The sequence below is a fragment of the Natrix helvetica genome (genome assembly GCF_964273705.1).
Source record: "Natrix helvetica genome assembly, chromosome: 2".
NCBI lineage: Eukaryota > Metazoa > Chordata > Lepidosauria > Squamata > Natricidae > Natrix > Natrix helvetica.
The window spans coordinates 293,204,275-293,230,806 of record NC_138552.1 but is presented as its reverse complement, the minus strand read 5'-3'; the positions used below and the strand labels follow the sequence as shown (position 1 = coordinate 293,230,806).

Below are 26,532 nucleotides of genomic sequence, written 5' to 3'. Positions count from 1 at the left end.
ACCCATGCACCCAGACATACACAGTTCCAACAGAATAATCTGTTCTTTTGTAGTTTGATGCTTCGTTTTTTTCCCCTTTAGAAGAAATAAGCAATGCGCTGGATTATGGAAATATGTGAAGAATGCTTTTCTGGCATCCTACATCTTCTCTTTCCTTTCGTTCAAACCAAACGATCGCACTTAAAGTGCCTCAAAAGGGAAATATTTGTAGCTGTGCCTGGAAAAATAGGACTTTGAGATCTGAGCGGCAAAACTGCAGAAACCCACTAGAGGGCAGCACCGAATCCTTCTCACTGCCCTCTGCTGGTTATTTAGAGTTTTGCAGTCCGGATCTGATTATTCTCTAGGGCAGGGGTCTCAAACTCAATATCCAGCCAAGAGGTGGGTATTCAGCCAGTTCTGACAAGTTATGGAGAATCAATAGCGGAAATTTTGAGTAGTTCGGCGAACCGGCAAATAGGCTGGCCCCGCCCCTGCTGCCTCCCAGCCGATCTTATTTTGTTGCCCTGAACAGGAGAACGGAGTTGGAAAACAGGTTAGTGGGGTGGGGAGGGAATTTTGCAGTATCCTTCCCCTGCCACGCCCACAGACCCACACCGTACCCACAAAGCCATGCCCACAGAACCAGTACTAATACATTTTGAATCCCACCACCGATCCGGCCCGTGGGGTACTTAAATCTGGACCACGGGCGGGGCCAGCCTAGAAATATCAAAATGACCGGCCTGAGGTGTATATGACAGATAAAATGGGCTGTGTGCACTCCCCGGCCTCATTTTTGCCCTCCATGACCACCTGCAGCACTCTGCCGGCTGAAAACAGGTTGCGTGGGGGCCTCGGACCCCCCCCCCCGTGCCCCATTTTTGCCGGCAGGGTGCTGCTGGAGGCGTCTGTCCAATGCCCCCCTCCCCTTGCTGGCCCAAGGAAGATAATTACGATGCTGATCCTGCATTCAAAGAAATCCAGTTTGACACTCCTGCTCTAGGGGAAAGTTCTGCCATTGGGGAAAAAAAGGTCTCCGTAAATCTCTTTTAATAACCCAATAAAGGTTTGACTATCCCAGCAGTAAAATTGGCCAGAATCTTCAACCATTTCATCATTACACAAAAGCTAGCTGTTTCTGTGGATATTTGATAATTACTCGATGGCCTAAATATAATTTTTGGTGTAAAATCATAAATGCATCCATGCCTGAGCCTTGCAAACCGTGCCCCTCAATTTGAAGTTCATTTTCTTATTTCAAGAGCTTTGCAAATCCCTAGAGACGACCAGCTTTGATGGCACAGGGAGAAGTTGGTGAGAGGTTGTGTTGTGTTGAGCAATGGACGGTTTAGAGGTCAGTCAAACGTCGAGCAAGACAAAAGGAGAGTTTGAAGTAGCACGGGGGACGTTCAGATGCCTCAAATCCACACAGAAAATTCAAAATCCCTCCCCCCAAATCCAGCCCAGAGAGAACTGCAGTTTTGATCCGGCCCTCGAGGAAATCCAGTTACACACCCCTGCTATAAATCATGGTTGTTTTAAACTTGTACACCGTAGTGCAAGTTTCCCAGATTTCAAAAATGGCATGATTATAAATCTATCATTTTTGTTTGTGTTGCCGGTCTCAACAGGATGAATGGCAATTCCCTCCCCTCGGTAAGGTTTCTAAAATAGCATTCTCATAAATAAAGGGAAAGACTTTTAAAGTAATCTTATCGGGGAAGAATCTGTTTTTATAAAAGAGAATTGGCCTGTTAAGCTCAAAACTAATCTTTGTCGCAAGCATGTAAAAGATCGAATTTGTCACTGCCGGTTTGTGTGGAGAGGATTCGCTTAGGACAGGGGTCGGCAAACTATTTGGACCCGTTTCCCACCGAAAAGAAAACACCGGGAGTCACAAAGGTCCTAACCGGAAGCCCACTGTTCAATTCTGGAGCTGACCGGAAGTTCAGTTCCCCCACCATAGAGTCTCCCCCTAGAGCGGCGTCCTTTTTCCTCTGCCTGTCATAACCGAAATCCCTATCATTGGTGGAGACGACTGGAAAACCCTCCCCTTGCCATAGAGTCTTCTCCTGGCGCACTCTGCTTCTCTCCCCTCCCCCCACCGGAAGCTCCTCTCAAAATTGTGGCGCCGACCGGTGACGGAGCCGCAGCAGACGGAGGAAAGAACCACATGTAGCTCCAGGGCCGCAGTTTGCTGAGCCCTGGCTTAGGACAGTGATGGCTAACCTTTTTATCGTCACGTGCAATGCAATGCGCATGCGAAACACCCTCCCATGCACCCCACCCCTTGCGCATGCGCCCACGCCCACTATGCTCCCCCTGCGCTGTGTTTAGGGCCTAGTAGGCCTCCCGGCAGCCTCCCGGCAGCAAAAATGATCACACCTCACACTCCATGCTCCACCGCCCTTGTTCGTATGCCCCCAGCATTCATAGGCAACCCCCACGCATGCGCATGTGTCTCCCGCATGCACACACCCCCGGCGAATGCACGGCCGAGACCCGAAGACTAGCTGGTGGGTGGGAGGCACACATGAGCATGCTCTCTGGATTTGAGCTGGGACGACGGCTTGCGTGCCCACAGAGAGGGCTCTGCATGCCACCTGTGGCACATGTGTCATAGGTTCACGATCACGGGCTTAGGATAAGCCAGTACTTTGCACTGCTAAGGTGAGGTGTGTAGGCTTGCAGATGTATATCCACAAACGGACTTTCAACCGTTCGTTTAGTAACTGTTTGAAGTTCCCAAAAAGGGACTTACAACCGTTTTTCACAGTTATGACCTTTGGGCATCCCCATGATCACATGATCAGAATTCAGCCGCTTGGCAAGTGACTCACAATTATGACTGTTGCTGTGTCCCAAGATAGTGTGATCAATTTTTTTGACCTTCCCAACAAGCAAAGTCAATGGGAAGCCAGATTCACTGAACAATGGTGTGACTAAATTATCAAACTGCAGGGATTCACTTAACAACTGTGGCAAGATTGGTCATAAAATGGGACACCGCTCACTTAACAAATATCTCGGTAAACAACCGGCGTTTTTGGCCCAATTGTCGTCGTAAACCGAGGACTACCTGCATGCTCTGGATAGACCATCAAAGAATTCACAGATTTAGGGAAAATCTATATAGCTACTAGTTATAGTGACTGTTTTTAAATTCCCCATTTAGTACAGGTAGCCCTCGACTTACGACCATTTGTTTAGTGACCGAAGTTAAAACAGCATTGAAAAATGTGAGTTATGGCGTTTTTCACACTTACAACTGTTGCAGTAAATTCAGATGCTTGGCAACTGACTCATCTTAATGATGGTTGCAGTGTCCTGGGGTCAAGTAATCAGAAGCCAGATTCATTTAACAACCGTGTTACTAGCTGAACAACTGTAGTGATTCACTTAACAACTGTAGAAGAAAAGTCGTAAAATGGGGCAAAGTTCACTTAACAAATGATTCATTTAGCAACAGAAATTTGGAGTCAATTGTGGTCATTGGTCAAGGACTACCTATAGCAACCATTAAATGCAGGTAGTCCTCAACTTACAACAGTTTGTTTAGTGACCATTCAAAGTTACAACAGGATGGAAAAAAGTGACTATTTCACACTTACAACATCAACAGCATTTCCGTGGTCATTTACATACAAATGCTTGACAACTGGTTCATATTTATGACGGGTCGCAGTGTCCCGAAATCATGTGATCCCCTTTTGCAACCTTCTGACAGGCAAAATCCATTGGGGGGGGGGACCGGATTCACTTAACGGCCGTGTGACTAATTTAACACCTGCAGTGATTCACTTAACAAACGTGGCAAGAAAAGTTGCAAAATGGGGCAAAACTCGCTTCACAAATTTCTCACTTAGCCATATCAATTCTGGGCTCAACAGTGGTCGTAAGTCGAGGACTACCAGTACGGCTGTCCTTATTGTTCTTATGTACAGATTTCTCGTTGTTTGTTTGTTTTTGGAAGCAGGAGGAAGCTGGACCAAATTTTTGTCTGAACAAGCAGATTTACTACCCTGTCTAATGCTTCCCCCCCCCCCCCCCCGTGTGTAATAAACATAACCCTGTAGTAGATAGTCCTCAACTTACAACATTCATTTAGCGACCGTTCAAAATTAAACTGGCAATGAAAAAAATAACTTATGACCTTTCCTTGTAGCATCCCCACAGTCCCGTGATCAGAATTCAGACGCTCGGCAACTGCCTCGTATTTATGACGGTTGCAGTGACCAGCTGTCATGATCAACCTTTTGCGGACTTCTGACAACTAAAATCAGTGGGGGAGACAGATTCACTTAATAACCATATTACTATCTTAGCAACTGCAGTGATTTACTTAACAACCAAGGCTGGGCTGCAAAATGGAGCAAAGCTCACTTCACAACCGCCTCGCTTAGCGACAGAACTTTGGGGCTCAATCGTTGTCGTAAGTCGAGGATGACCTATAAATCATGCCATTTGCTACCTGGGTCACACCTCTCAAGGGAAGATGGGGAACTGACAACTCTTGTGTGTAATAATGTTTTGTTTTATTTTTTATTTTTAAAAAATCCACCGACGTGATGCTATTTTAGTTTCATTCCCTCTGTCTGTCTGTCTCTCTCCCTTTGCAAGCATAAAAAAAATAAGATTTCTTTCCCTTGCATTTGACTCAGCTGTCATGTAAGCAAGCGAACTGTCAGATAATTGAGGAAGATTTACTGGCCTCTGACACATTTGTGAATCTGCTCTCTCTCTCTCTCTCTGTGTGTACAAACGTGTGTGTTTCGTTTCTTTTGCTGGGTCTTTAGCAATAAATGAGCGTTGGCCCCAAAGCTGCCTCAGCTACAGCGGCATTATTATTTTTATTTTTTCATTTTCTTTTTCGGCTTTTGATCCCGCTGACATCGATTCAAAGGCCGAGAAGTAGGCGCCGCTGGCAGATTAATTGTGTGATTGTCGCGATCTTGTGCCACTTTGGGAGTTCAACTGACGCGTCTCCTCCTCCTGTCTGTGACCCCGTCGCTTGCCTCGGCTTCTGAATTTCTGATCAGAAATTCCCTCTTGAGAATCTCAAGCCAGGGGAACACCCGACTTTGAAAACTCAATGGTTGAACAATCAGAGATATGTTTTTTAGGGTAGGTTTGTCCATTCATAGGAAAACCAAGGAATAGACGGATAGTCCTCGAGTTAAGACCACAACTGAGTCCAAAATATATGTGACACCTTTGTTCAGTGAGCTTTGCCCCATTTTACGACTTTTCTTGCCAACGTTGCTAAGTGAATCACTGCAGTTGTTAAGTTAGTCATATGGTTGTAAAGCGAATCTTGGCTTCCCCGTTGACTTTTGTTTGCCAGAAGGTCACAAAATGGGATTACATGAGCCCAGGACACTGCAACCATTGTATATATGAACCAGTTTTCAAGTGGCTGAATTTTGCTCAGGTGATCACGGGGATGCAGCAGTGGTCGTAAGTGTGAAAAATGGTCATAAGTCACTTTTTTTCAGCGCTGTTGTAACTTTGAGCGGTCACTAAATGAACTGTTGTAAGTCGAGGACTACCTTTGTGTATACACTGTATTTATGTACTGTATATGTATGTTTATGTATATACAAATATATTCCTTGTTTTTCATGGATGGATGGATAGATGATAGATAGACAGACAGACAGACAGACAGACATATTAATGTGCATATAGATATAGATATATAGACATGTAAAAATACTCATATACATATATAGTATTCCTGGACTTATGATCACAATTGAGCCCAAAATTTCTGTTGCTAAGGAGACGGCTGCAAAGTGAGTTTGGCCCCATTTTACGACTTTTCTTGCCAACGTTGCTAAGTGAATCACTTCAGTTGCTAAGTTAATCACGCGGTTGTAAAGTGAATCTTGGCTTCCCCATTGACTTTTGTTGGTCAGAAGGTCAAAAAATGGGATCACGTGAGCCCACGACACTGCGACCGTCGTATATATGAACGTGGCTAAATTTTGCTCAGGTGATCACGGGGATGCAGCAGTGGTCGTAAGTATGAGAAATGGTCATAAGTCACTTTTTTTAGCGCTGTTGTAACTTTGAGCGGTCACTAAATGAACTGTTGTAAGTCGAGGACTACCTTTGTGTATACACTGTATTTATGTACTGTATATGTATGTTTATGTATATACAAATATATTCCTTGTTTTTCATGGATGGGTGGATGGATGGATAGATGACAGATAGATAGATTGATAGACAGACAGACAGACAGATGATAGATAGATAGATGATAGATAGATAGCTGATAGATAGATAGATACATAGATAGATGATAGATACATACATACATAGATAGATGATAGACATGATAGACAGACAGACAGACAGACAGACAGACAATATAAATATGCATTTAGATATAGATTAGATATAAAGATATGTAAAAATACTCATATACATATATAGTAGTCCTGATGACCACAATTGAGCCCCAAATTTCAGTTGCTAAGGAGACGGCTGCAAAGTGAGTTTGGCCCCATTTTACAACCTTCCCTGCACCAGTTGTTAAGTGAATCAGTGCAGTTGTTAAGTTAGTCATATGGTTGTGAAGTGACTCTGGCTTCCCCAATGACTTTGTCAGAAGCTCGCTAAAGAGGGGGGGGGGTTGTCACATGACCTCGGGATACTGCAACCGTCATAATACATGCCAGTGGCCAAGCATCCAAATTTTGATCACGTGATGGGATGCTGTAACCGTTATAAGTGTGAAAAATGAGGCATAAATCACGTTGTAACTTCAAACCTTCCCCGAATGAACTGTTGTAAGTTGGGGACTATATATTATATGGATTCTGTATTTTCACAAACAGTAGTGAGATTCATCCAGTTCGCCCAGGTTTGGGCAAATCGGTTGTTAAATTGCTATCCGCCCCGCCACTACTGGCCTTGCACCACAAACACATACACATATGCACAGGTAAGTCCTCTGGTTACAACCATCCATTCATTTAGAGACTGTTCTGACTTATGACGGCACTGAAAAAAGTAACTGATGACTGTTCCTCGCACTTACGGGCCATTGCACTACTTGTAGCCTTATGAGGAGAGAGAACCACGCATACTGTCAACTGGAGTCAGATCTCAGATTACTGCAGCAGTGCATCTTATAGGGGAATGTGATTTATGACACAGACTGAGTGGAGGAACGGGTAAAGCTCAGCTATAAATCAAAACAAAGCATAGACTTGACTGCGAACAGATCTTGCCTATGATGCTCCTAATAAATGACTGGTTTTGTCTTGAAGCTTGGCTCGATACTCATGAATCAATCAGGGCATTTTTAGGAAACCTTTCACCAGACTCTTCCCTTGCCATAGTCAACCCCATTGTGAGGGGTTCAAACATCTCAAGAAGATCTCCTCATGAGCCCTCCTACTTGAGAGGATCATGGGACAGGGATGGGGCAGTTAATAATAATAATAATAATAAATATTTATTTCTTAGCCGCACCCTCTCCCGAAGGACTCGGGGCGGCGTACAATGAAACATATAAAATACATATCTAGACAAGACATACATATAACAAAGACATATAATAAGACGTGTACAAGGAGGAGGTGGGCTGTTGAATAAAAACAATTAAAATCACAATGTTTAAAAACCCCTAAATAAATAAATACAATTAAATTACATAAATAAAAACCCGTCAGGAGCGATATAATTAGATCATGGTTGAGCCAGGCCAGCTACTTGGAATAGGTGGGTCTTGAGCTTTACACGGAAGGAGCGGAGGTCAGAGGTAGTCCTAATATCTGGGGGGAGGTCATTCCACAGGGCTGGGCCCGCCACAGAGAAGGCTCTACTCCTAGGCGCCGCCCCTCAGCACTGTCTGGTGGACGGCACCTGGAGGAGACCCTCTCTGTGCGAGCGGATTGGTCGCAGGGATGTATGGGGCAGAATACGATCCCGCAAGTAACTAGGTCCTGAGCCATGGAGCGCTTTAAAGATCGTTATCAAAACCTTGAAACGCACCCGATAGACCACAGGAAGCCAGTGCAGCTCGCGCAGGAGCGGTGTCACATGGGAGTACCTAGTACTCCCCATAACTACCCGCGCGGCTGCGTTCTGGACCAACTGTAGCCTCCGAGTGCATTTCAAGGGAAGCCCCATGTAGAGAGCGTTACAGTAGTCCAGGCGAGACGTCACCAGCGCATGAGTGACTGTGCGTAAGGCGTCCCGGTCCAGTAGGGGCCGCAATTGGCGCACCAGGCGGACCTGGTGGAACGCCCCCCTTGCCACGGCTGTCACATGGTCATCCATGGACAGCCGGGCATCCAGGAGGACGCCCAAATTGCGCGCCCGCTCCACGGGGGCGAGTTGAACGCCCCCGATGGCCAAAGATGGAATTAATTGGCTGAACCGGGGAGCCGGCACCCACAGCCACTCCGTCTTGGAAGGGTTGAGTTTGAGTCGGTTGTCATCCATCCAGATCCGTACGGCTTCCACACACCGGGACATCACTTCGACGGCCTCGTTGGGGTGGTTCGGGGTGGAAATGTACAGCTGAGTATCATCAGCGTACAGATGATATCCCACCCCGAAACCACGGATGATCTCACCCAGCGGCTTCATATATGTGTTGAACAGGAGTGGCGAGAGGACCGACCCCTGTGGTACCCCACAAGTAAGGGGGCTTAGGGTCGACCTCTCCTCCCCTGTCAACACACGTTGCGTCCGGCCGGAAAGGTAGGAGCCGAACCACCGCAAAACGGTGCCCCGGACCCCCAACCCCTCCAGCCGGCGCAACAGGATACCATGGTCGATGGTATCAAAAGCTGCCGAGAGGTCTAATAGGACCAGGATAGAGGAACAACCCCTATCTCTGGCCCTCCAGAGATCATCCACCAACGTGACCAAGGCCGTCTCCGTGCTGTGCCCGGGGCGGAAGCCGGACTGGCGCGGGTCTAGATAATCATTTTCCTCCAGATGTCGCGGAAACTGGTAAGCCACCACACTCTCTACAACCTTCGCCAAAAAGGGAAGGTTGGAGACAGGACGATAATTGGCCAGCTCCATAGGGTCCAGGGAAGGCTTCTTGAGCAAGGGTCTCACCACCGCCTCTTTCAAGGCGGCCGGGAGAGACCCCTCGCTCAATGAAGCGTTCACTAGGCCCAGGAGCCAGTCTCGTGTAACCTCCCAGGATGCCAGTACAAGCCAGGAGGGGCACGGGTCCAATAAACATGTGGTGGGTCGCAGTCGTCCGCGCATTCTGTCCAAATCCTCGATGGCAACCAAGTCAAACTCCTCCCAGGTCGATTCCTCAAGACTCGCTACGGACGTCTCCTTAGGACCACTGACAGGGACCCAATCCTTCCGGATTTGAGCGATTTTATCCTGCAGATATTTCCCAAATTCCTCTGCCCTGTCCTGTAGAGGGGCCTCCCGCGGCCTCTGAAACAAGAGGGAGCGGGACACCCAAAACAGGGCGGCAGGGCGGTTCTCTGCGGATGCAATGAGAGTGGCACAGTATTGACGTTTGGCCACTCTCAATGCCACAAGGTACGTCCTTAAATGGGCTCGTGCCTGTGTTCGGTCAAATTCGGAACGGGAGGATCTCCAACGACTCTCTAGACGTCTCTTGCGGCATTTCATCACCCTCAGCTCCTCGGTGAACCAAGGGGCCAGGGTGGATCGTTGCCACCGGAGAGGCCGCAAAGGCGCCACCCGGTTCAAGGCCCCGGTAGTCGCACTATTCCACGCGACCACCAGGTCCTCTACCCGGGGGCGGGTCAGGGTTACAGGAGGTGGCCCAAGCTCCGTCTGGAACCTATCTGATTCCATCAGGCGCCTGGGGCGGAACCATCTAGTGCTTTCCGGTTCCTTCTCCCTGGCTAGTCCTCCATCTTTGGAATGTCTTCCCTGGAGCTCAGAAGGGGCCTTCCTTTTTTGTCCTCAAGATGGTGAAAAATTTGGATTCCAGACAATTGGTGCCTACGGCCTTCCTCTGTTCATGTCTGTTTTTGTTGTCACTTCATTTGGCGGTTTATTACTTATATTTCCTGGGATTTTACATCATTGTACACCTTCCCGGGTAACATATTTCAATTAAAGCACTATATATGCCTTGTAAGGAGTCATAAATAAATAATGGCGTAGGAATTCCCCAGGCTGACTAGGGAATTCTGGGAGTGGAAGTCCACCCATCTTAAAGCATGTTGGCTGTGGAAATCTGGGAGTTGAAGCCCACCTATCTTAAAGCATGCAGACTAGGGAATTCTGCGAATTGAAGTCCACCTATGTTAAAGCATATTGGCTGGGGAATTCTGGGAGTGGAAGCCCACCCATCTTAAAGCATGCTGGCTGGGGAATTCTGGGAGTGGAAGCCCACCCATCTTAAAGCATGCTGGCTGGTGAATTCTGGGAGTGGAAGCCCAACCATCTTAAAGCAGGCTGGCTGGGGAATTCTGGGAGTTGAAGCCCACCTATCTTAAAGCATATTGGCTGGGGAATTCTGGGAGTGGAAGCCCACCCATCTTAAAGCATATTGGCTGGGGAATTCTGGGAGTGGAAGCCCACCCACCTTAAAGCATACTGGCTGGGGAATTCTGGGAGTGGAAGCCCACCCATCTTAAAGCATGCTGGCTGGGGAATTCTGGGAGTGGAAGCCCAACCATCTTAAAGCAGGCTGGCTGGGGAATTCTGGGAGTTGAAGCCCACCTATGTTAAAGCATATTGGCTGGGGAATTCTGGGAGTGGAAGCCCACCCATCTTAAAGCATGCTGGCTGGGGAATTCTGGGAGTGGAAGCCCACCCATCTTAAAGCATGCTGGCTGGGGAATTCTGGGAGTGGAAGCCCAACCATCTTAAAGCAGGCTGGCTGGGGAATTCTGGGAGTTGAAGCCCACCTATCTTAAAGCATATTGGCTGGGAATTCTGGGAGTGGAAGCCCACCCATCTTAAAGCATGCTGGCTGGGGAATTCTGGGAGTGGAAGCCCACTCATCTTAAAGCATGCTGGCTGGGGAATTCTGGGAGTGGAAGCCCACCCATCTTAAAGCATGCTGGCTGGGGAATTCTGGGAGTGGAAGCCCAACCATCTTAAAGCATATTGGCTGGGGAATTCTGGGAGTGGAAGCCCACCCATCTTAAAGCATATTGGCTGGGGAATTCTGGGAGTGGAAGCCCACCCAACTTAAAGCATATTGGCTAGGGAATTCTGGGAGTGGAAGCCCACCCAACTTAAAGCAGGCTGGCTGGGAAAGTCTCGGAGTGGAAATCCACCTATATTAATGTTCCAAGTTTCAGAAACTCTGGTCTAGACACTGAACAAAATAATCTTAATTTTGGTGTGGCTGCTTTCCAGCAAGCAGCAAAAGAAATATCTGGCAATTCCCATGGGAAACTTAACAAAGAGCTCTCTCTTATTTCTTTGAACAAATGCGTTCTCAGTTTCCATCAATGCGCTGATTTTAAACTCCTCCATGACGAAAATGTGCCCTTTCAAAACCTCCTTGTGGCGTGATACTTCCTCTGCCTGCATCTTTAATCCAAACCAAATGCTTATTTTTCCAGATGTTAAAAACTCAGAACGTAAATAGAATGTTTCACTTTAAATGAAGGTGGGGCCATGTAGAGGAGGCGGGGCATGCCCAGGACTGTGATGCTGGATTGGCTGGCTGGACCTCAACTATATTTGGCAGCTGACAAATTTAAAGACACATGACAGTTACTGGAATGAGATTAATTTTAGAAAATTTGCTCTCTTTACAATCAACAGGGTATTTTAAAAACCTTGGAATCAGGTTGCATAACATTGTTTTGTAAATTAAGGTTATTGTCCATATAGGTAATCTTCAATTTACGACCGTCACTGAGTCAGAATTACGTTTGTAAGTCATGCCGGTTATTTTTCAGATTATCACATGACGAATCCAATTTTGTGACTTTCTTGCCACGGTCTTTAAGTGAATCCACGGTTGTCAATGAACACAAAACTGGATGGGAAGTAACAGACTCAAGCTCAACCCCTCCAAGACAGAGTGGCTGTGGTTACCGGTGCCCCGGTTCGACCAGTGGGTTCCATCACTGGCCATTGGGGGCGAACAACTGGCCCCCGTGGAGCGGGTACGCAATCTGGGCGTCCTCCTGGATGCCCGGCTGTCAATGGATGACCAAGTGACAGCCGTGGCAAGGGGGGCATTCCACCAGGTTCGCCTGGTGCGCCAGTTGCATCCCCTATTGGACCGGGACGCCCTTCACACAGTCACCCATGCGCTAGTGATGTCCCGACTGGACTATTGCAATGCTCTCTACATGGGGCTTCCCTTGAGATTCACCCGAAGGCTGCAGCTGGTCCAGAATGCGGCCGCGCGGGCAATTATGGGAGGTACTAGGTACTCCCATGTAACACCTCCTGCGCGGGCTGCACTGGCTACCTGTGGCTTTTCGGGTGCGTTTCAAGGTGTTGACTATCATCTTTAAAGCGCTCCATGGCACAGGACCTAGGTATCTGCGGGATCGCATCCTACCCCATACATCCCTGCGGCCGATTCGCTCTCACAGAGAGGGACTCCTCCAGGTGCCGTCCACTAGGCAGTGCCAGCGGGCGACGCCCAGGGGTAGGGCCTTCTCTGTGATGGGCCCGACCCTCTGGAATGACCTCCCCCCCGACATCAGAATGACCACCGATCTCCGCTCCTTCCGCAAGAAACTTAAGACCCACCTGTTCAACTTAGCTGGCCTGGCCTAACCGTAGTTTTAATCTTTCTAGCCTGTATTTTAAATTTTTAGGGGTAGGTTTTTAGGTTGCTTTTTAATTTTTATCACTGTACAGCCTAACATTTAATCTGATTTTAGGGGTATTTAAGATTATTTATTTTGTATATGGTTTTTATCTTGTTGTCTGTACACCGCCCCGAGTCCCTTCGGGGAGAGGGGGCGGTCTATAAATTCAATAAATAAATAAATAATAATAATAAACTTGTTAAGCAACTTCATTGTCCACAGTGGGCTTTTTTTGCAAGAAATTGCAGACATTGTTTTCCAGCAAAAATATCGGAAATTGCAGTCAGCTGTTTGAGGAACACCGCAAATGTCTGTAAATATGGACTGGTTGCTTGAAGTTTGAATCTCCATCGTAAGAATCTTTTTGGGGGGGCGGGGTCCATCATAGCATGAACATTCACTAAGCGACCGGTCATAAGTCAAGGACTACCAGTTTGGAAATCTCTATTGATTTAACTAATTTATATAGCTGCCCACCTTATACCAAAAAAGACTTAAGGAAGCGTACGAGAAAGCTATAACACGTGAGCCTTGACGTACGACCACAATTGAGCCCAAAAATGTCAGTTGCTGAGCAAGACCATTGTTATGTGAATCTTGCCCCATTTTACGACCGTTCTTGCCACAGCCTGTTGAGTGAATCCCTAAATTAACAACAGAGTCATTAAGCAAATGTGGTCCATCAATTGGCTTTGCTTGCCAGAAGATCGCCAAAAGGGGATCACTGCAACGGTCATAAATACGAGTCGCTTGCTGAGCACCTGAATTTCAATCGTGCGGCCATGGGGATGCTGCAATGGTTGTAAGTGTGAAATATGGTCATAAGTCGTTTTTTTTGAGTGCCTTTGTTAACTTGTTACGGTCACTAAACAAATGATTGTAAGGTGAGGATCTCCTGTAAGTGCCTTTTTTTTCTTTTTATTTATAGAGCGATGCTGAGTATAAATTTCCCTTTTTTTAAAAATCTGTATTTTCAGATCTCTTCTCCCACTCCCCCCCCTTTTTTTTTTTTTTTTTTTGCTTGTCTGTCTCGGCTTTTGATTATTTTTCCTCCCTAGCTGACATATTTTCCCCTTGGGCTTGCAGGCTAAAATAACTGTGTGTTTTGTTGAATACTAGTCTATTTTTTCCCCTTAAATGCTCAAGTCAGATACAGTTCCATCAACTATTGACATCTCTTGGCACAGAGACATTTTTGCAAACAAAATAAAACAAATCTCTCTCTCTCTCTCTCTCTCTCTCTCTTTTTTTTTTTCCAGTTGAGGAGACGCGTGTGGATTGGTGTGATAAGAGCGCAAGAAAAAGAAGGGGGAAATTCAGAAATCCCTAAAGAGAGTCTAGCAATTTCTTAACACATTTTTCTTCAACCTTGGCAGCTGGAAGATAGGTGGACTTCAACTCCCAGAATTCCCTAGTCAAGCCTGGGGAATTCTGGGAGTTGAAGTCCACACATCTTCAAGCTGCCACAGTTGAGAAAAACTTTGTCTTAAAGGAATATACCTTTTTTTTTTTAGAACTGCCTTTCTATACTACCCACCGAGTTTAATCATTTTTATTTTATTTTATCCTATTTTTGCTTGCCTTTCAGTCTTTCCAGGGAAGTCAAGGGCGAGCCTATCTCTTCAATTCAGTGTGAGTGTTTTGTGTTTTTGTTTTTTAAAGTATTGTGGTCGTTGTTGGTCTTTGTAAACTATCTCACCGTAGCTTTTTCATGACGGCTGCCTGGTCTTGTGACACAATCAGCCAACAGAGAGGACTGTGAACTGCAATCGTTTTAACCTTGTTCTCCTTTTTAAGGCTATCTGTAGCTGGAGGACTAAAATAAAACTTCCAGATGGGGAGGAAATTATCTTATTACTGAAAGATAAGCTGTAAGGAACAGCTGTGTTACTCTTTGTGCCTTGCCTTGCTGACAGTAGAGAATAACAGGGTAACAGAATAACAGAGTTGGAAGGGAAGTTGAAGGTCTTCTAGTCTAACCCCCTGCTCAAGCAGGAGAATAACAGAATAATGGAAGGGACTTTGGAGGTCTTCTAGTCCAACCCCCTGCTCAAGCAGGAGAATAACAGAATAATGGAAGGGACTTTGGAGGTCTTCTAGTCCAACCCTCTGCTCAAGCAGGAGAATAACAGAATAATGGAAAGGACTTTGGAGGTCTTCTAGTCCAACCCTCTGCTCAAGCAGGAGAATAACAGAATAATGGAAGGGACTTTGGAGGTCTTCTAGTCCAACCCCCTGCTCAAGCAGGAAACCCTTCACCATTTCAGACAAATGATTGTCCTATCTCTTCTTAAAAACCTCCAGTGTTGGAAAATTCACAAGTTCTGGAGGCAAGTGGTTCCACTCGTTAATTGTTCTAACAGTCATGAAGTTCCAGGTTGCTTCTCTCCTTGATTAGTTTCCACCCATTGCTTCTTCTTCTACCCTCAGGTGCCTTGGAGAGTAGCTTGACTCCCTCTTCTTTGTGGCAACCCCTGAGATATCGGAAGACTGCTACCATGTCTCCCCTAGTCCTTCTTTTCATTAAACTAATTAGGATACAAAAATGGAACACAATCATAGGTCTGGAAAAGGCCTCAGAGGTCTTCTAGTCCAACCCCTTGTCCAAGGCAGGAGACCTTATAGTATCCTGGTCAAATGGTTATCCAGTCTGCTTTTGATAACCTCCAATGATGGAGCATTTACAACTTCTGGAGCCAAGCTATTCCACTGGTTAACTATTCTGACTGTCACAGAAATTTTTCCTTATTTCTAGGTTGGTTCGCTTCCTTGATTAGTTTCCATTCATTGCATCTTGTCAAAAACCCAGTTAGTTGAAATGCTGGTTTGAATGAGTCTAGATCCTCATAGAAGTGTGTGGATTTTTGGGGTATTTTTTTTTTAAAAAAATGGGGGAAATGTAGTTTTCTATTATTTGAATGAAGGCCTATAGAACAGAATACCGTTGTCTTTTTTCTACGATGGAAATCTTGATAAGCTGAGTGTTTCTCAAACTTTGCAACTTTAAGATATGTGGACCTCAGTTCCCAGAATTCTAGTCACACTGAGTAAGGAATTCTGGGAGTTGAAGTTTCCCCATGGCTTAAAGTTAAGAATAAGTTGACCCCCCCCCCTTTTTTTTTCTTCTTTGTGGTACCCCTCAAATACTGGCACCATTACGTCCCCCCAAATCCTTCTTTTCTTTAGACTGGCCAAACCCAGTCTGGCAACTTTCTGCATATGTTTTTGTCTCCAGGCCTTTAATCATCTTGGTTGCTCTTCTCTGCACTTTATCCCAAGGTCACAACATCTTTTCTGTCATGTGGGGACCAAAACTGGATGCAGGATTCCAGCTGTGGCCTTACTAAGGCTTCCTAAAGCCTTATTAATATTTCACATGAATTTGTAAAAACTCAAGTGTACAATTTGTGAAACATGTCTTTAAAACTGACTTTGTTTTTAATATTTCTGTAATGTATACCCCCGGAGGAGTGTTTTTTTATTAACCTTGGTGACTTTAAGAAGTGTGGACTTCAACTCCCAGAATTCCCCAGCCAGTGTGGACTTCAACTCCCAGAATTCCCCAGCCAGCATGGCTGGCTGGGGAATTCTGGGAGTTGAAGTCCACACTGGCTGGGGAATTCTGGGAGTTGAAGTCCACACTTCTTAAAGGGATCAGGTTGGAGAAACACTGCTCTGGAATATAGTTAGTATAGTCTTTATTGTACAAAATCAATACAACAAAATCGGTTTGTTGGTAATACTTGGCAATCTGTGACGAAGTTAACAACTTGCTGCTTCAGTGAAATTAAGCTTTTTCTCCCTCTTCCCATCCCCTTGTCACCCGCAGAGTCAACGTGGGCTGCGGTCCTGCAGAGGAGCGAATTCTGCTAACGGGACTTCACGCTGTAGCTGATATTTACTGTGAAAACTGCAAAACCACGCTTGGTTGGAAATATGTGAGTGGTGACGGCTTGCTTCTTATTCTGATATCAAGGACCGAACATATTTTTTTCCCCTGAAAACCCCCGCTTTCAACCTGCAGGGAGTCGTTGCAGGTAGTCCTCGAGTTACAACCACAATTGAGCACACAATTTCCCTTATTTCCCCGAAAATAAGATCTCCCCGGACAATAAGCACAATGCGCTAAAATAAGCCCTCCCCTGAAAATAAGCCCTCATGCTTATTTTCACATGCACAGCTGGTCCCCGCCACTTCCTGGGAGGCGGAAGTGGGGGGGACATGCCCCACGCACAGTGGTGGGTTCTGGATGGTTGAAACGGGCCCAGCGGCATCCACATGGACGCCTGCATTGCATGCATGCGTCTTAGTGCCTCCACGAGCCTCTGCAACAATCCAGCAGCGGAACGGAGCGGAGGTGCTGTACGCACCGTGCACGGAGGCGACGAAGACTTAAAAGACCGGTAAGGAGCTCGGGTGGGCGGGCGGGTGTGCCCTCCAGAGCACCGTACCAGAACGGTATTTGGTGCTCCTGGCAGGCCCGTACTGGTACGTACCGCCTGCAAACCACCACTGCCCACGTATCACACATGCACCTGCCATCCACACGGAACAGAGACAGAACCTCTGGCCCTCTCTGGATCAGCTGATCCACGGGGCATGGGCTGAGGTTAAGGGGCCTCCTGCACCTCAAAAATAATAAGGCCTCCCCAAAAATAAGACCAAGCGCTTATTTCGGGGGTCAAAAGAAAATAAGATCCTGTCCTGTTTTGGGGGAAACACGGGTATGTTGCTAAGTGAACATTTTGTTACGTGAATCCTTGCAATTGTTAAGTTAGTAACACGATTGTGTAAATTTTAATCTGGTTTCCCTGTTGACTTTGCTTGTCAGAAGGTCCCTAAAAGGAGATCACATGACAGCCCCCTCCCCCCCAGGACATTGTAACCATCATAAACCACATAGTCCTCAAGTTACGACCACAATTGAGCCCAAAATTGAGGTGGCTAAGTGAAACATTTGCTAAGTGCGTTTGCCCCAGTATTCGACTTTTCTTGCCACAGTTGTTAAATGAATCACGGATAGGTTTGTAACCCCGGTTGTTAAGTGAATCAGGCTTCCCCATTGACTTTGCTTGTCAGAAGGTCGCAAAAGTGAATCACACGACCCCAGGACGCTGCAACCGTCATAAATATGAGCCAGTTGCCACCTGAATTTTGATCACGTTGACCATGGGGATGCTGCCATGGTTGTAAAGTGAGAAAAACGGTCCTAAGTCACTTTTTTTCAGCGCCGTTGTAACTTTGAACGGTCACTAAATTGAACCGTTGTAAGTCGAGGACTTCCTGCACTTAATTTTTTCTGAATGCTTCCAGGGAGCTGCAGGCCATCCTCCTGAATAAGCTTAATGGCAGAAGCGATGTAATATTATTAAGCATTTTAGATGATACTAAAAGCAGGCAATGGAAGGAAAGGTCATAGAGAAGGAGGAGAGGCAGAGGGTCAAGCATCAGTAACCGAGTTTCAGTGTGCTTGGGAGAAACACACGCTCATCACACGAAGAAAAATTAAAGGTTAAAAGATAAAATACTGATAGTCCTCGACTTACAACTGTCCATTTAATGACCATTCAAAGTTAATGTCAGGGTTCCAAGTAATACACCCATAACTAACAAAACTCTTAAGGCAAGTGCTCCTACCGCTCCGACCGGACGCAATGTGTGTTGGCAGGGGAGCAGAGGTCGACCCTGAGGCCGCTCACTTGTGGGGTGCCACAGGGGTCGGTCCTCTCGCCCCTCCTGTTCAACACATACATGAAGCCGCTGGGTGAGATCATCCGTGGTTTTGGGGTTGGATACCACCTGTACGCTGATGACACACAGCTGTACATCTCCACCCCAAACCACCCCAACGAGGCCGTCGAAATGATGTCCCGGTGCGTGGAAGCCGTTCGGGTCTGGATGGGGGACAACAGACTCAGACTCAACCCCTCCAAGACGGAGTGGCTGTGGCTACCGGTGGCCCGGTTCAACCAGTGGACTCCATCGCTGGCCATAGGGGGCGAACAACTGCCCCGTGGAGCGGGCGCGCAATTTGGGCGTCCTCCTCGATGCCCGGCTGTCGATGGATTACCATGTGGCAGCCGTGGCGAGGGGGGCGTTCCACCAGGTTCGCCTGGTGCGCCAATTGCGCCCCCTATTGGACCAGGACGCCCTACGCACAGTCACTCATGCGCTGGTGACGTCTCGCCTGGACTACTGCAACGCTCTCTACATGGGGCTCCCCTTGAGATGCACCCGAAGACTACAGCTAGTTCAGAATGCGGCCGCGCGGGCTATCATGGGGAGGACCAGGTACTCCCATATAACACCACTCCTGCACGAGCTGCACTGGCTGCCTGTGGTTTTTCGGGTGTGTTTCAAGGTGTTGATCACCATCTTCAAAGCGCTTCATGGCATGGGACCTAGTTACCTGCGGGATCGCATCTCACCTCATACATCCCTGCGACCAATTCGTTCCCACAGGGAGGGACTCCTCCGGGTGCCGTCCACCAAGCAATGCCAACGGGCGGCGCCCAGGAGTAGAGCCTTCTCTGTGATGGGCCCAACCCCCTGGAATGACCTCCCCCCCGATATTAGAATTGCTACCGACCTCCGCTCCTTCCGACAGAAACTTAAGACCCACCTGTTCCAATTAGCTGGCCTGGCTGATTTATAGTCCCACCTTCAACCTCCTGGCAAACACCTTATTTTGGGGTAATTTTTAAGGGTAATTTTAATTTATATTTGAATTTTAATCTATTGTACAGTGTATAACCTACCTCCTCTGTCTATTTATGTATATCTACCTATATTTTTGTATTTACATTGTTTTAATATGTCTGTACACCGCCCCGAGTCCTGTTTAGGAAAGGGTGCGGTCTATAAATTAAAGTTTATTATTATTATTATTATTATTATTATTGTTGTTGTTGTTGTTGTTGTTGTTGTTATTATTATTATTATGTAGATTCCTTCAATAATCGTTTTATTGGATCCTAGCCAATAACCTGGCGTTGCCCTGGTATTTATTTATTGATTGATTGGGGGAAAATGTCCGGACCAAATGTAATTTGTAATGTTGGATTTTCCCCCTTACTTGAGGGAGCTTCCTTGTGGAGTATTGTGAAGCTGTTACTATGGCAACTCCACTGCGCTGTACAGTAGAAGCCATTTTATGGCAGTACAGTAGAAGTCATTTTAAGGCACAACAGGCTGTATCTTAACGGAACACACACGCCGAGGGGTGTTAGGGGTGTCTTACCCCCCACAATATTTTTCTCCAGAGTTTATATATATTTGCGACCTTCTGACCAGCAAAGTCAAAAGGGAAGCCAAATTCACTGAATAACCCAAGTTACTAACATGTCCACTGCAATGATTCACTTAACAACGGTCACCAGAAGGGTCGTAAAATGGGGCAAAATTCATTTCACAAATGTCTCACTTAACATCAGAAAATTGTGGTCCTAAGTCGAGGATTACCTGTAGTACATATCTGGTACTTTACAAATAGTCCTTAATTTATAACCATAATTGAGCTTGGAATTCTGGTCATAAGTCGAGACATCATGCGACCTGGCTCTTCTCTTTTTTAAAAAACTTTTTTGCGTTGGTTGTTAAGCAGACGTGGCAGTCATTAAGTAAATGAATGCAGCGGTCATTAAATGAATGTGGCAATTGTTAAGTGAACCCTGGGGTCATAAAGTGATTCAACTCTAAACACAAGAAACTGGGGGGGCGGGGAAATCACAAATCGTGGTCATGTGATCATGAAACACTGCAAACCACAAAGTGGGGTGATTGTCAAATGCCCCAAACACAATCGCAACCATCATAACTTTTATAATACAGAGAGTCCTCTGTTGTGGCCCACCAGCTGCCAGCAGAGCTGGTAGCAGACTCAGACAATGGGGAGATTGGGGAGGTACTTGGACCAGTTCTGGGGTCTGGGAAAGACTCTGATGGATGCTCTGTGTCGGATGCAGAGATAGAACCAGGGCCGTCCAACATTTCCCAGCCACCGGAGAAGCGGTTGCCTTTGGAGGCTGAGATAAGTGAGGAGGAAGAACAGCCGGGACCTGTTCCAGATGCACATATGTGCAGAGCTGTTAGGAGAGGAGAACAATGGAGGACAAGGAATAGACTCAGGAAGCGAAGCACATGTAGATGCTGAATGGCTCCTCCCTGGCTGGGGAATAAATAAAAGGAAAGGGTAGTGGTTGTCGTAGGAGACAACAGTTCATATTTCTGAAGATTTTGCTCATGGTGTTTTGTGCATCAAAGACCGCTTGCCAGAACTTAAGTTTACAGACTTTCGGCCTTGTAGTTATCTTAAGGAACTGATAAGGTCTGTACTGCAGTTAACTCCTTGAAGGACTATTGCCTGGGCTTTTCGGTGGGTGGATGCTATTAATTCACAAGAGGGTTTTTTCGTGACAAGGAGGCTGTTTCTTGCTTCTGCTAAGGCTGGGTCAGAACATCCTCGACATACAACAGTTCCTTTAGTGACCGTTCAAAGTTACAACGGCACTGAAAAAAGTGACTTCAGATCGTTTTTCAACTTATGACCATTGCAGCATCCCTACGGTCACGTGATCAAAATCGGGTTGCTTGGCAACTGACTCGTATTTATGACATCATATTTGAGACCTTCGGGGCAATTGGTTGATATTTTATGACCCAAAGTCATGTGACCAACTTTTATAACCACCTGACAAGCAAAGTCAATGGGGAAGCCAGATTCACTTAACAACTGTGTTACTAACTCAACAACTGAAGTGATTCACTTAACAACCATGGCCAAAAAAGGTCATAAAAGGGGGAGGGGGAATTCACGTAACAAATGTTTCACTTACCAGCAGAAATTTTGGGCTCAATTATGATCGTAAGTCGAGGATTACCTGCAGGTCGTAAGTAGCTTTTGGGCGGGAAGGTGTCGTAATTTCAAACAGTTGCTAAACAATCGGTTGTAAGTCGAAGACTACTTTTAAAAAACAAGTTTATAACTGTCCTTCTGGATTTCTGCAGAACAAATTCTTTCAAACAGTACAATGTGTGTACTTTAGACCTGTGATATTTTAAGAAAATGTGTCATTCTCACTATTTACGTCTGTGGCTTTTCACACTAAGCAAAGTGTTTTGAGACACGAGCGCCTCGCTTCTGTGGAAACTCTAGCGAGCTACTCCTTTGCTACGCTATAAGTAGTCCTCGACTTACAACCACAATCTTCATCATCATCTTTTAATGACGCCATAATCCCTTGGGGGTGGAGTCTGGGCAACCGAAGGAGCTGAGTGTTTTACTGGCCAGATGCCCTTCCTGTTGCCAGTGCGGAGTTTTGTTCAGCAGATACATATTCTCATAGTGCCCAGAGAGAGAGAAATATCTGCCTCTACCTAGGATCGAACTCACAGCCTCACCGATTGTGTGAGAGCTCCACCTCAAGGCCACCTCACCACTCTAATGACAGTTCGTTTAGTCATCATCCCTTTGTTTAACGACCCCATAATCCCTTGTGGGGTGAAGTCTGGACAACTGAATGAAGCTAGCAGAGTATTTACTGGCCAGATGCCCTTCCTGTCCCCAGGGCGGAGTTTTGCTCAGCAGATATATTTTCATTGTGCCCAGAGAGAGAAATATCTGCCTGTACTTAGGATCGAACTCACAGCCGCCTGATTGTGAGGTGAGAGCTCCACCTCCAGGCCACCACGCCACTCAGATTTACGACCACAATCAAGGCCAACATTTCTATTGCTCAGCAAGACCATTAAGTGAGTCCCCCCCCCATTTTATGACCTTTCTTGACCCAGTTGTTAAGTGAATTGCTGCTATGGTTAAGTTGGTCACACGGTTGTTAAGTGAATCGGGCTTTCCACTGTCAGAAGGTTACCAAAGGTGATCCCATGGCCCCAAGGCACTTCAACCGTCATAATTACATGTCAGTTGCCAAGCATCCAAATTTTGATCACCTGACCACAGGGCTCTTGCAACCATCGTATCTGTGAAAAACGGTCATAAGTCACTTTTTTTCAGTTCTGTTGTAACTTGGAATGGTCACTAAACAAACTGTTGTAAGCCGAGGACTACCTGTAAAGCCATAACTGGATGCCATGGGGTCTTGGGCCAAAATCTGGCGAATAACAGCTCTTTCCATTCTAAGAAGTGATCCATCCTTCTCTTTAGAACGCAGAAAATAAAAACCAATGCTTAGAATTACAGCAAGGCCCTGGAATTTCACTCCGATAATTCATTCATTATTCAATTCAAATATTTATAGCGTGCCCTCGATTGATGCGTCTCAGGGAGAGGCGCAATCGATAGACAAGAACAGCGGAGCGGGAATGAAAAGCAACCTCGATCAAAACAAAAGCAATACACCCAACGTTCTCGATTCAAGAACCATCTTGACGTTCAAGTCTCCGATATTTGTATTTTTTATCTTTATTGAAACCAGAAAGGAATAGGAATAGGAATAAGAGGATAAGAATAAGAGAGTAAGAATAAGAATAGAATAGGAATAAGGATAGGAATAAGAAAGATAGGAATAAGAATAGGATAGGAACAAGAATTAGGATAGGAAGAATGGAATGGAATGAAACAATAGAATAGAATAGAATAGAATAGAATAGAATAGAATAGAATAGAATAGAATTCTTTATTGGCCAAATGTAATTGGACACACAAGAAATTTGTCTTTGGTGCATATGCTCTCAGTGTACGTAAGGAGAATAAACTACATTCATCAAGAATAATAGAATAGAATAGAATAGAATAGAATAGAATAGAATAGAATAGAATAGAATTCTTTATTGGCCAAGTGTGATTGGACACACAAGGAATTCGTCTTTGGTGCAGATGCTCTCAGTGTACATAAGGAGAATAAAATATATTAATCAAGAATAAAAGAATAGAATAGAATAGAATAGAATAGAATTCTTTATTGGCCGAATGTGATTGGACACACAAGGAATCTGTCTTTGGTACAGATGCTCTCAGTGTACATAAGGAGAATAAAATATATTAATCAAGAATAATAGAATAGAATAGAATAGAATAGAATAGAATAGAATAGAATAGAATAGAATTCTTTATTGGCCGAATGTGATTGGACACACAAGGAATCTGTCTTTGGTGCAGATGCTCTCAGTGTACATAAAAAGACAAGATACATTCATCAAGAATCCTAAGATACAACACTTAGTGATAGTCATAGGTTACTAATAAGCGATCAAATCGTACTAGGAACAAATAAATCAATATAAATTGTAAAGATACAAACAACATGGTGATAGGATAGGATAGGATAGGATAGGATAGAATATGATAGAATAGAATAGAATTGCAGAGTTGGAAGGGACCTTGGAGGTCTTCTAGTCCAACCCCCTGCTCCGGCATGAAACCCTATAGTACCAATTCAGACAAATGGTTGTCCAACATCTTCTTAAAAACTCCCAGTGTTGGAGAATTCACAACCTCTGGAGGCAAGTCGTTCCACTGATTCATTGTTCTAACTATCAGGAATTTTCTACTTGGTTCTAGGAAATTTCTTCTTAATCCTAAAGAGAGTCACGATGCAAATACACCCCTCCTCTGGGTGTGACACTGCCACACACATACACAAGGGGAAGAGTTTATGGTGCCATCATCGTCCCGTTTGGTAGGAGATTGGAAATTGGAAAAGGAGGATGCATCAGGGGTTTTTTTTGTTTCAAACTTACACCATTAAGATGTGTGGACTTCAACTCCAGAACTCTGGGAATTGAAGTCTACACATCTTAACATTGCCATGTTTGAAAACACTGTTTTAGATCAAGGAACTTTAAGACCAAAATCCTTCAGGGAAAAGAAAAAAACAGTCCAGTTGCCTTTTGACAAAAGCGCCTTTGAGTTTACCTCATTAATGTTTTAAGCAAAGTTTGAACGTAACTCTCTCAAAACGTCTTTTAAGTCTTTAAGAAGATGTTGGATAGCCATTTGCCTGAAACGATATAGGGTTTCCTGCCTAGCAGGGGGTTGGACTAGAAGGCCTCCAAGGTCCCTTCCAACTCTACTATTGTATTATTGTAAACCACACGCCTCCCTTCCAGATTTTGTTAATGTCTTTTTTGTTGCTGCTTTTACAAGTTTTTATTTTATCTTAATACAAATAGTCCATTAAACTGTATGTGGCCTGGGTACAAATATTTTGTGCAATAACAGTTAAGTTTTACAATCATATTCATTATTTATCTATTCCAACTTAACGCCGATATCCTACATGTTTGACATTATAACAATCCTCTTCTTAATTTATTTAACTCTTATCAGCTATATTAATTCTAATTAATACATTTAAACACAGCTAGTTTTACTTCTAATTTTTATATTTATTCTCTAACCATTGATAAAATGCTTCCCATATAATATAATAATCAGTTTGTTCTTTCTCTTTGATTGCCGGTGTTAATCTGTTCATATCTGCATATTCTAATATTTTCCTAATCACATTCTCCTCTGTAGGAATCTCTTCGCTTTTCCAATTTTGTGCAAATACAAAATGTTTTTTTTGTAAATGTTTGTAAAGTGTTTTTTTTAATTTATATTTTTATTCAACATTTTCCAAACATTAAAATCACAATTACACTTTTACAGCTTTCCGTTATTGGTATTTCTTTTTTCTAATTTCGGGTTTTCCATTCTACAACATAGTGTCTTATAAATATTCCTCTTTATACAATACAATACAATAGCAGAGTTGGAAGGGACCTTGGAGGTCTTCTAGTCCACGTGGTGATTTAAGACTCCTGCTGAGTTAAAACCAGACATTGGGAAACTGGTATCACTTCATCAAGCCCATCCATCACATTAAGAACTTACTGAACAGTGTAGTAGTTACTAAATTTTACTGAGTTTACTAAGTTACTAGTTACTAAGGTTCTTGATAAATGACTATCAGACTTTGAAAACCTGGTATCACTGGATCATGTTCAACAATTCTGTTGAATTAACCTTAACTAAAAAGGTTTTTAAATTGGATTTTGAATAAATGTGCAATTACAATACAATAGCAGAGTTGGAAGGGACCTTGGAGGTCTTCTAGTCCAACCCCCTGCTAGGCAGGAAACCCTATACCATTTCAGACAAATGGCTATCCAGCATCTTCTTATAGACTTCCAGTGTTGGGGCATTCACAACTTCTGGAGGCAATTTCTTTTCCACTGATTAATTGTTCTGACTGTCAGGAAATTTCTCCTCAGTTCTAAGTTGCTTCTCTCCTTGATTAGTTTCCACCCATTGCTTCTTGTTCTGCCCTCAGATGCTTTGGAGAATAGTTTGACTCCCTCTCCTTTGTGGCAACCCTGAGATATTAGAAGGCTGCTCTCCTGTCTCCCCTAGTCCTTCTTTTCATTAAACTGGACATCCCCAGTTCCTGCAACTGTTCTTCATATGTTTTAGTCTCCAGTCCCCTAATCCTCTTTGTTGCTCTTCTCTGCACTCTTTCTAGAGTCTTTTCTACATTGTGGCGGCCAAAACTGAATGCAGTATATGTATGTATGTATGTATGTATGTATGTATGTATGTATGTATGTATGTATATATATATAATATTTATGTCTCTATTACATTCTGAATATATGTGTAAGATGTTTTATAGATGGCATTTGCCGCCAGCAAGATTGGTGAAAATGTTCAAGGATAGATCGACTAAATGTTGAAAATGCCATCAGACACCTGACACGGACTATCATATGTAGTGGACATGTGTAGAAGCGAGAAAATATTGGTCTAAAATACATACGTGGCTAAAAAGGATGATACAACAACATAAAGACT

The 26,532-nt window shown here is 44.8% G+C and overlaps 1 protein-coding gene across 1 annotated transcript in view; it reads left to right on the top strand.

Annotated features, from left to right (window-relative positions):
* YPEL2 (yippee like 2) overlaps window positions 1-26,532 on the top strand; it is an 81,088-nt gene that overhangs the window by 48,409 nt on the left and 6,147 nt on the right. The window contains exons 3-4 of the mRNA XM_081945516.1: window positions 14,329-14,372; window positions 16,570-16,678. Of these exons, the coding sequence (XP_081801642.1) occupies window positions 14,329-14,372; window positions 16,570-16,678 (153 nt within the window). The remainder of the gene's footprint in view (window positions 1-14,328; window positions 14,373-16,569; window positions 16,679-26,532) is intronic.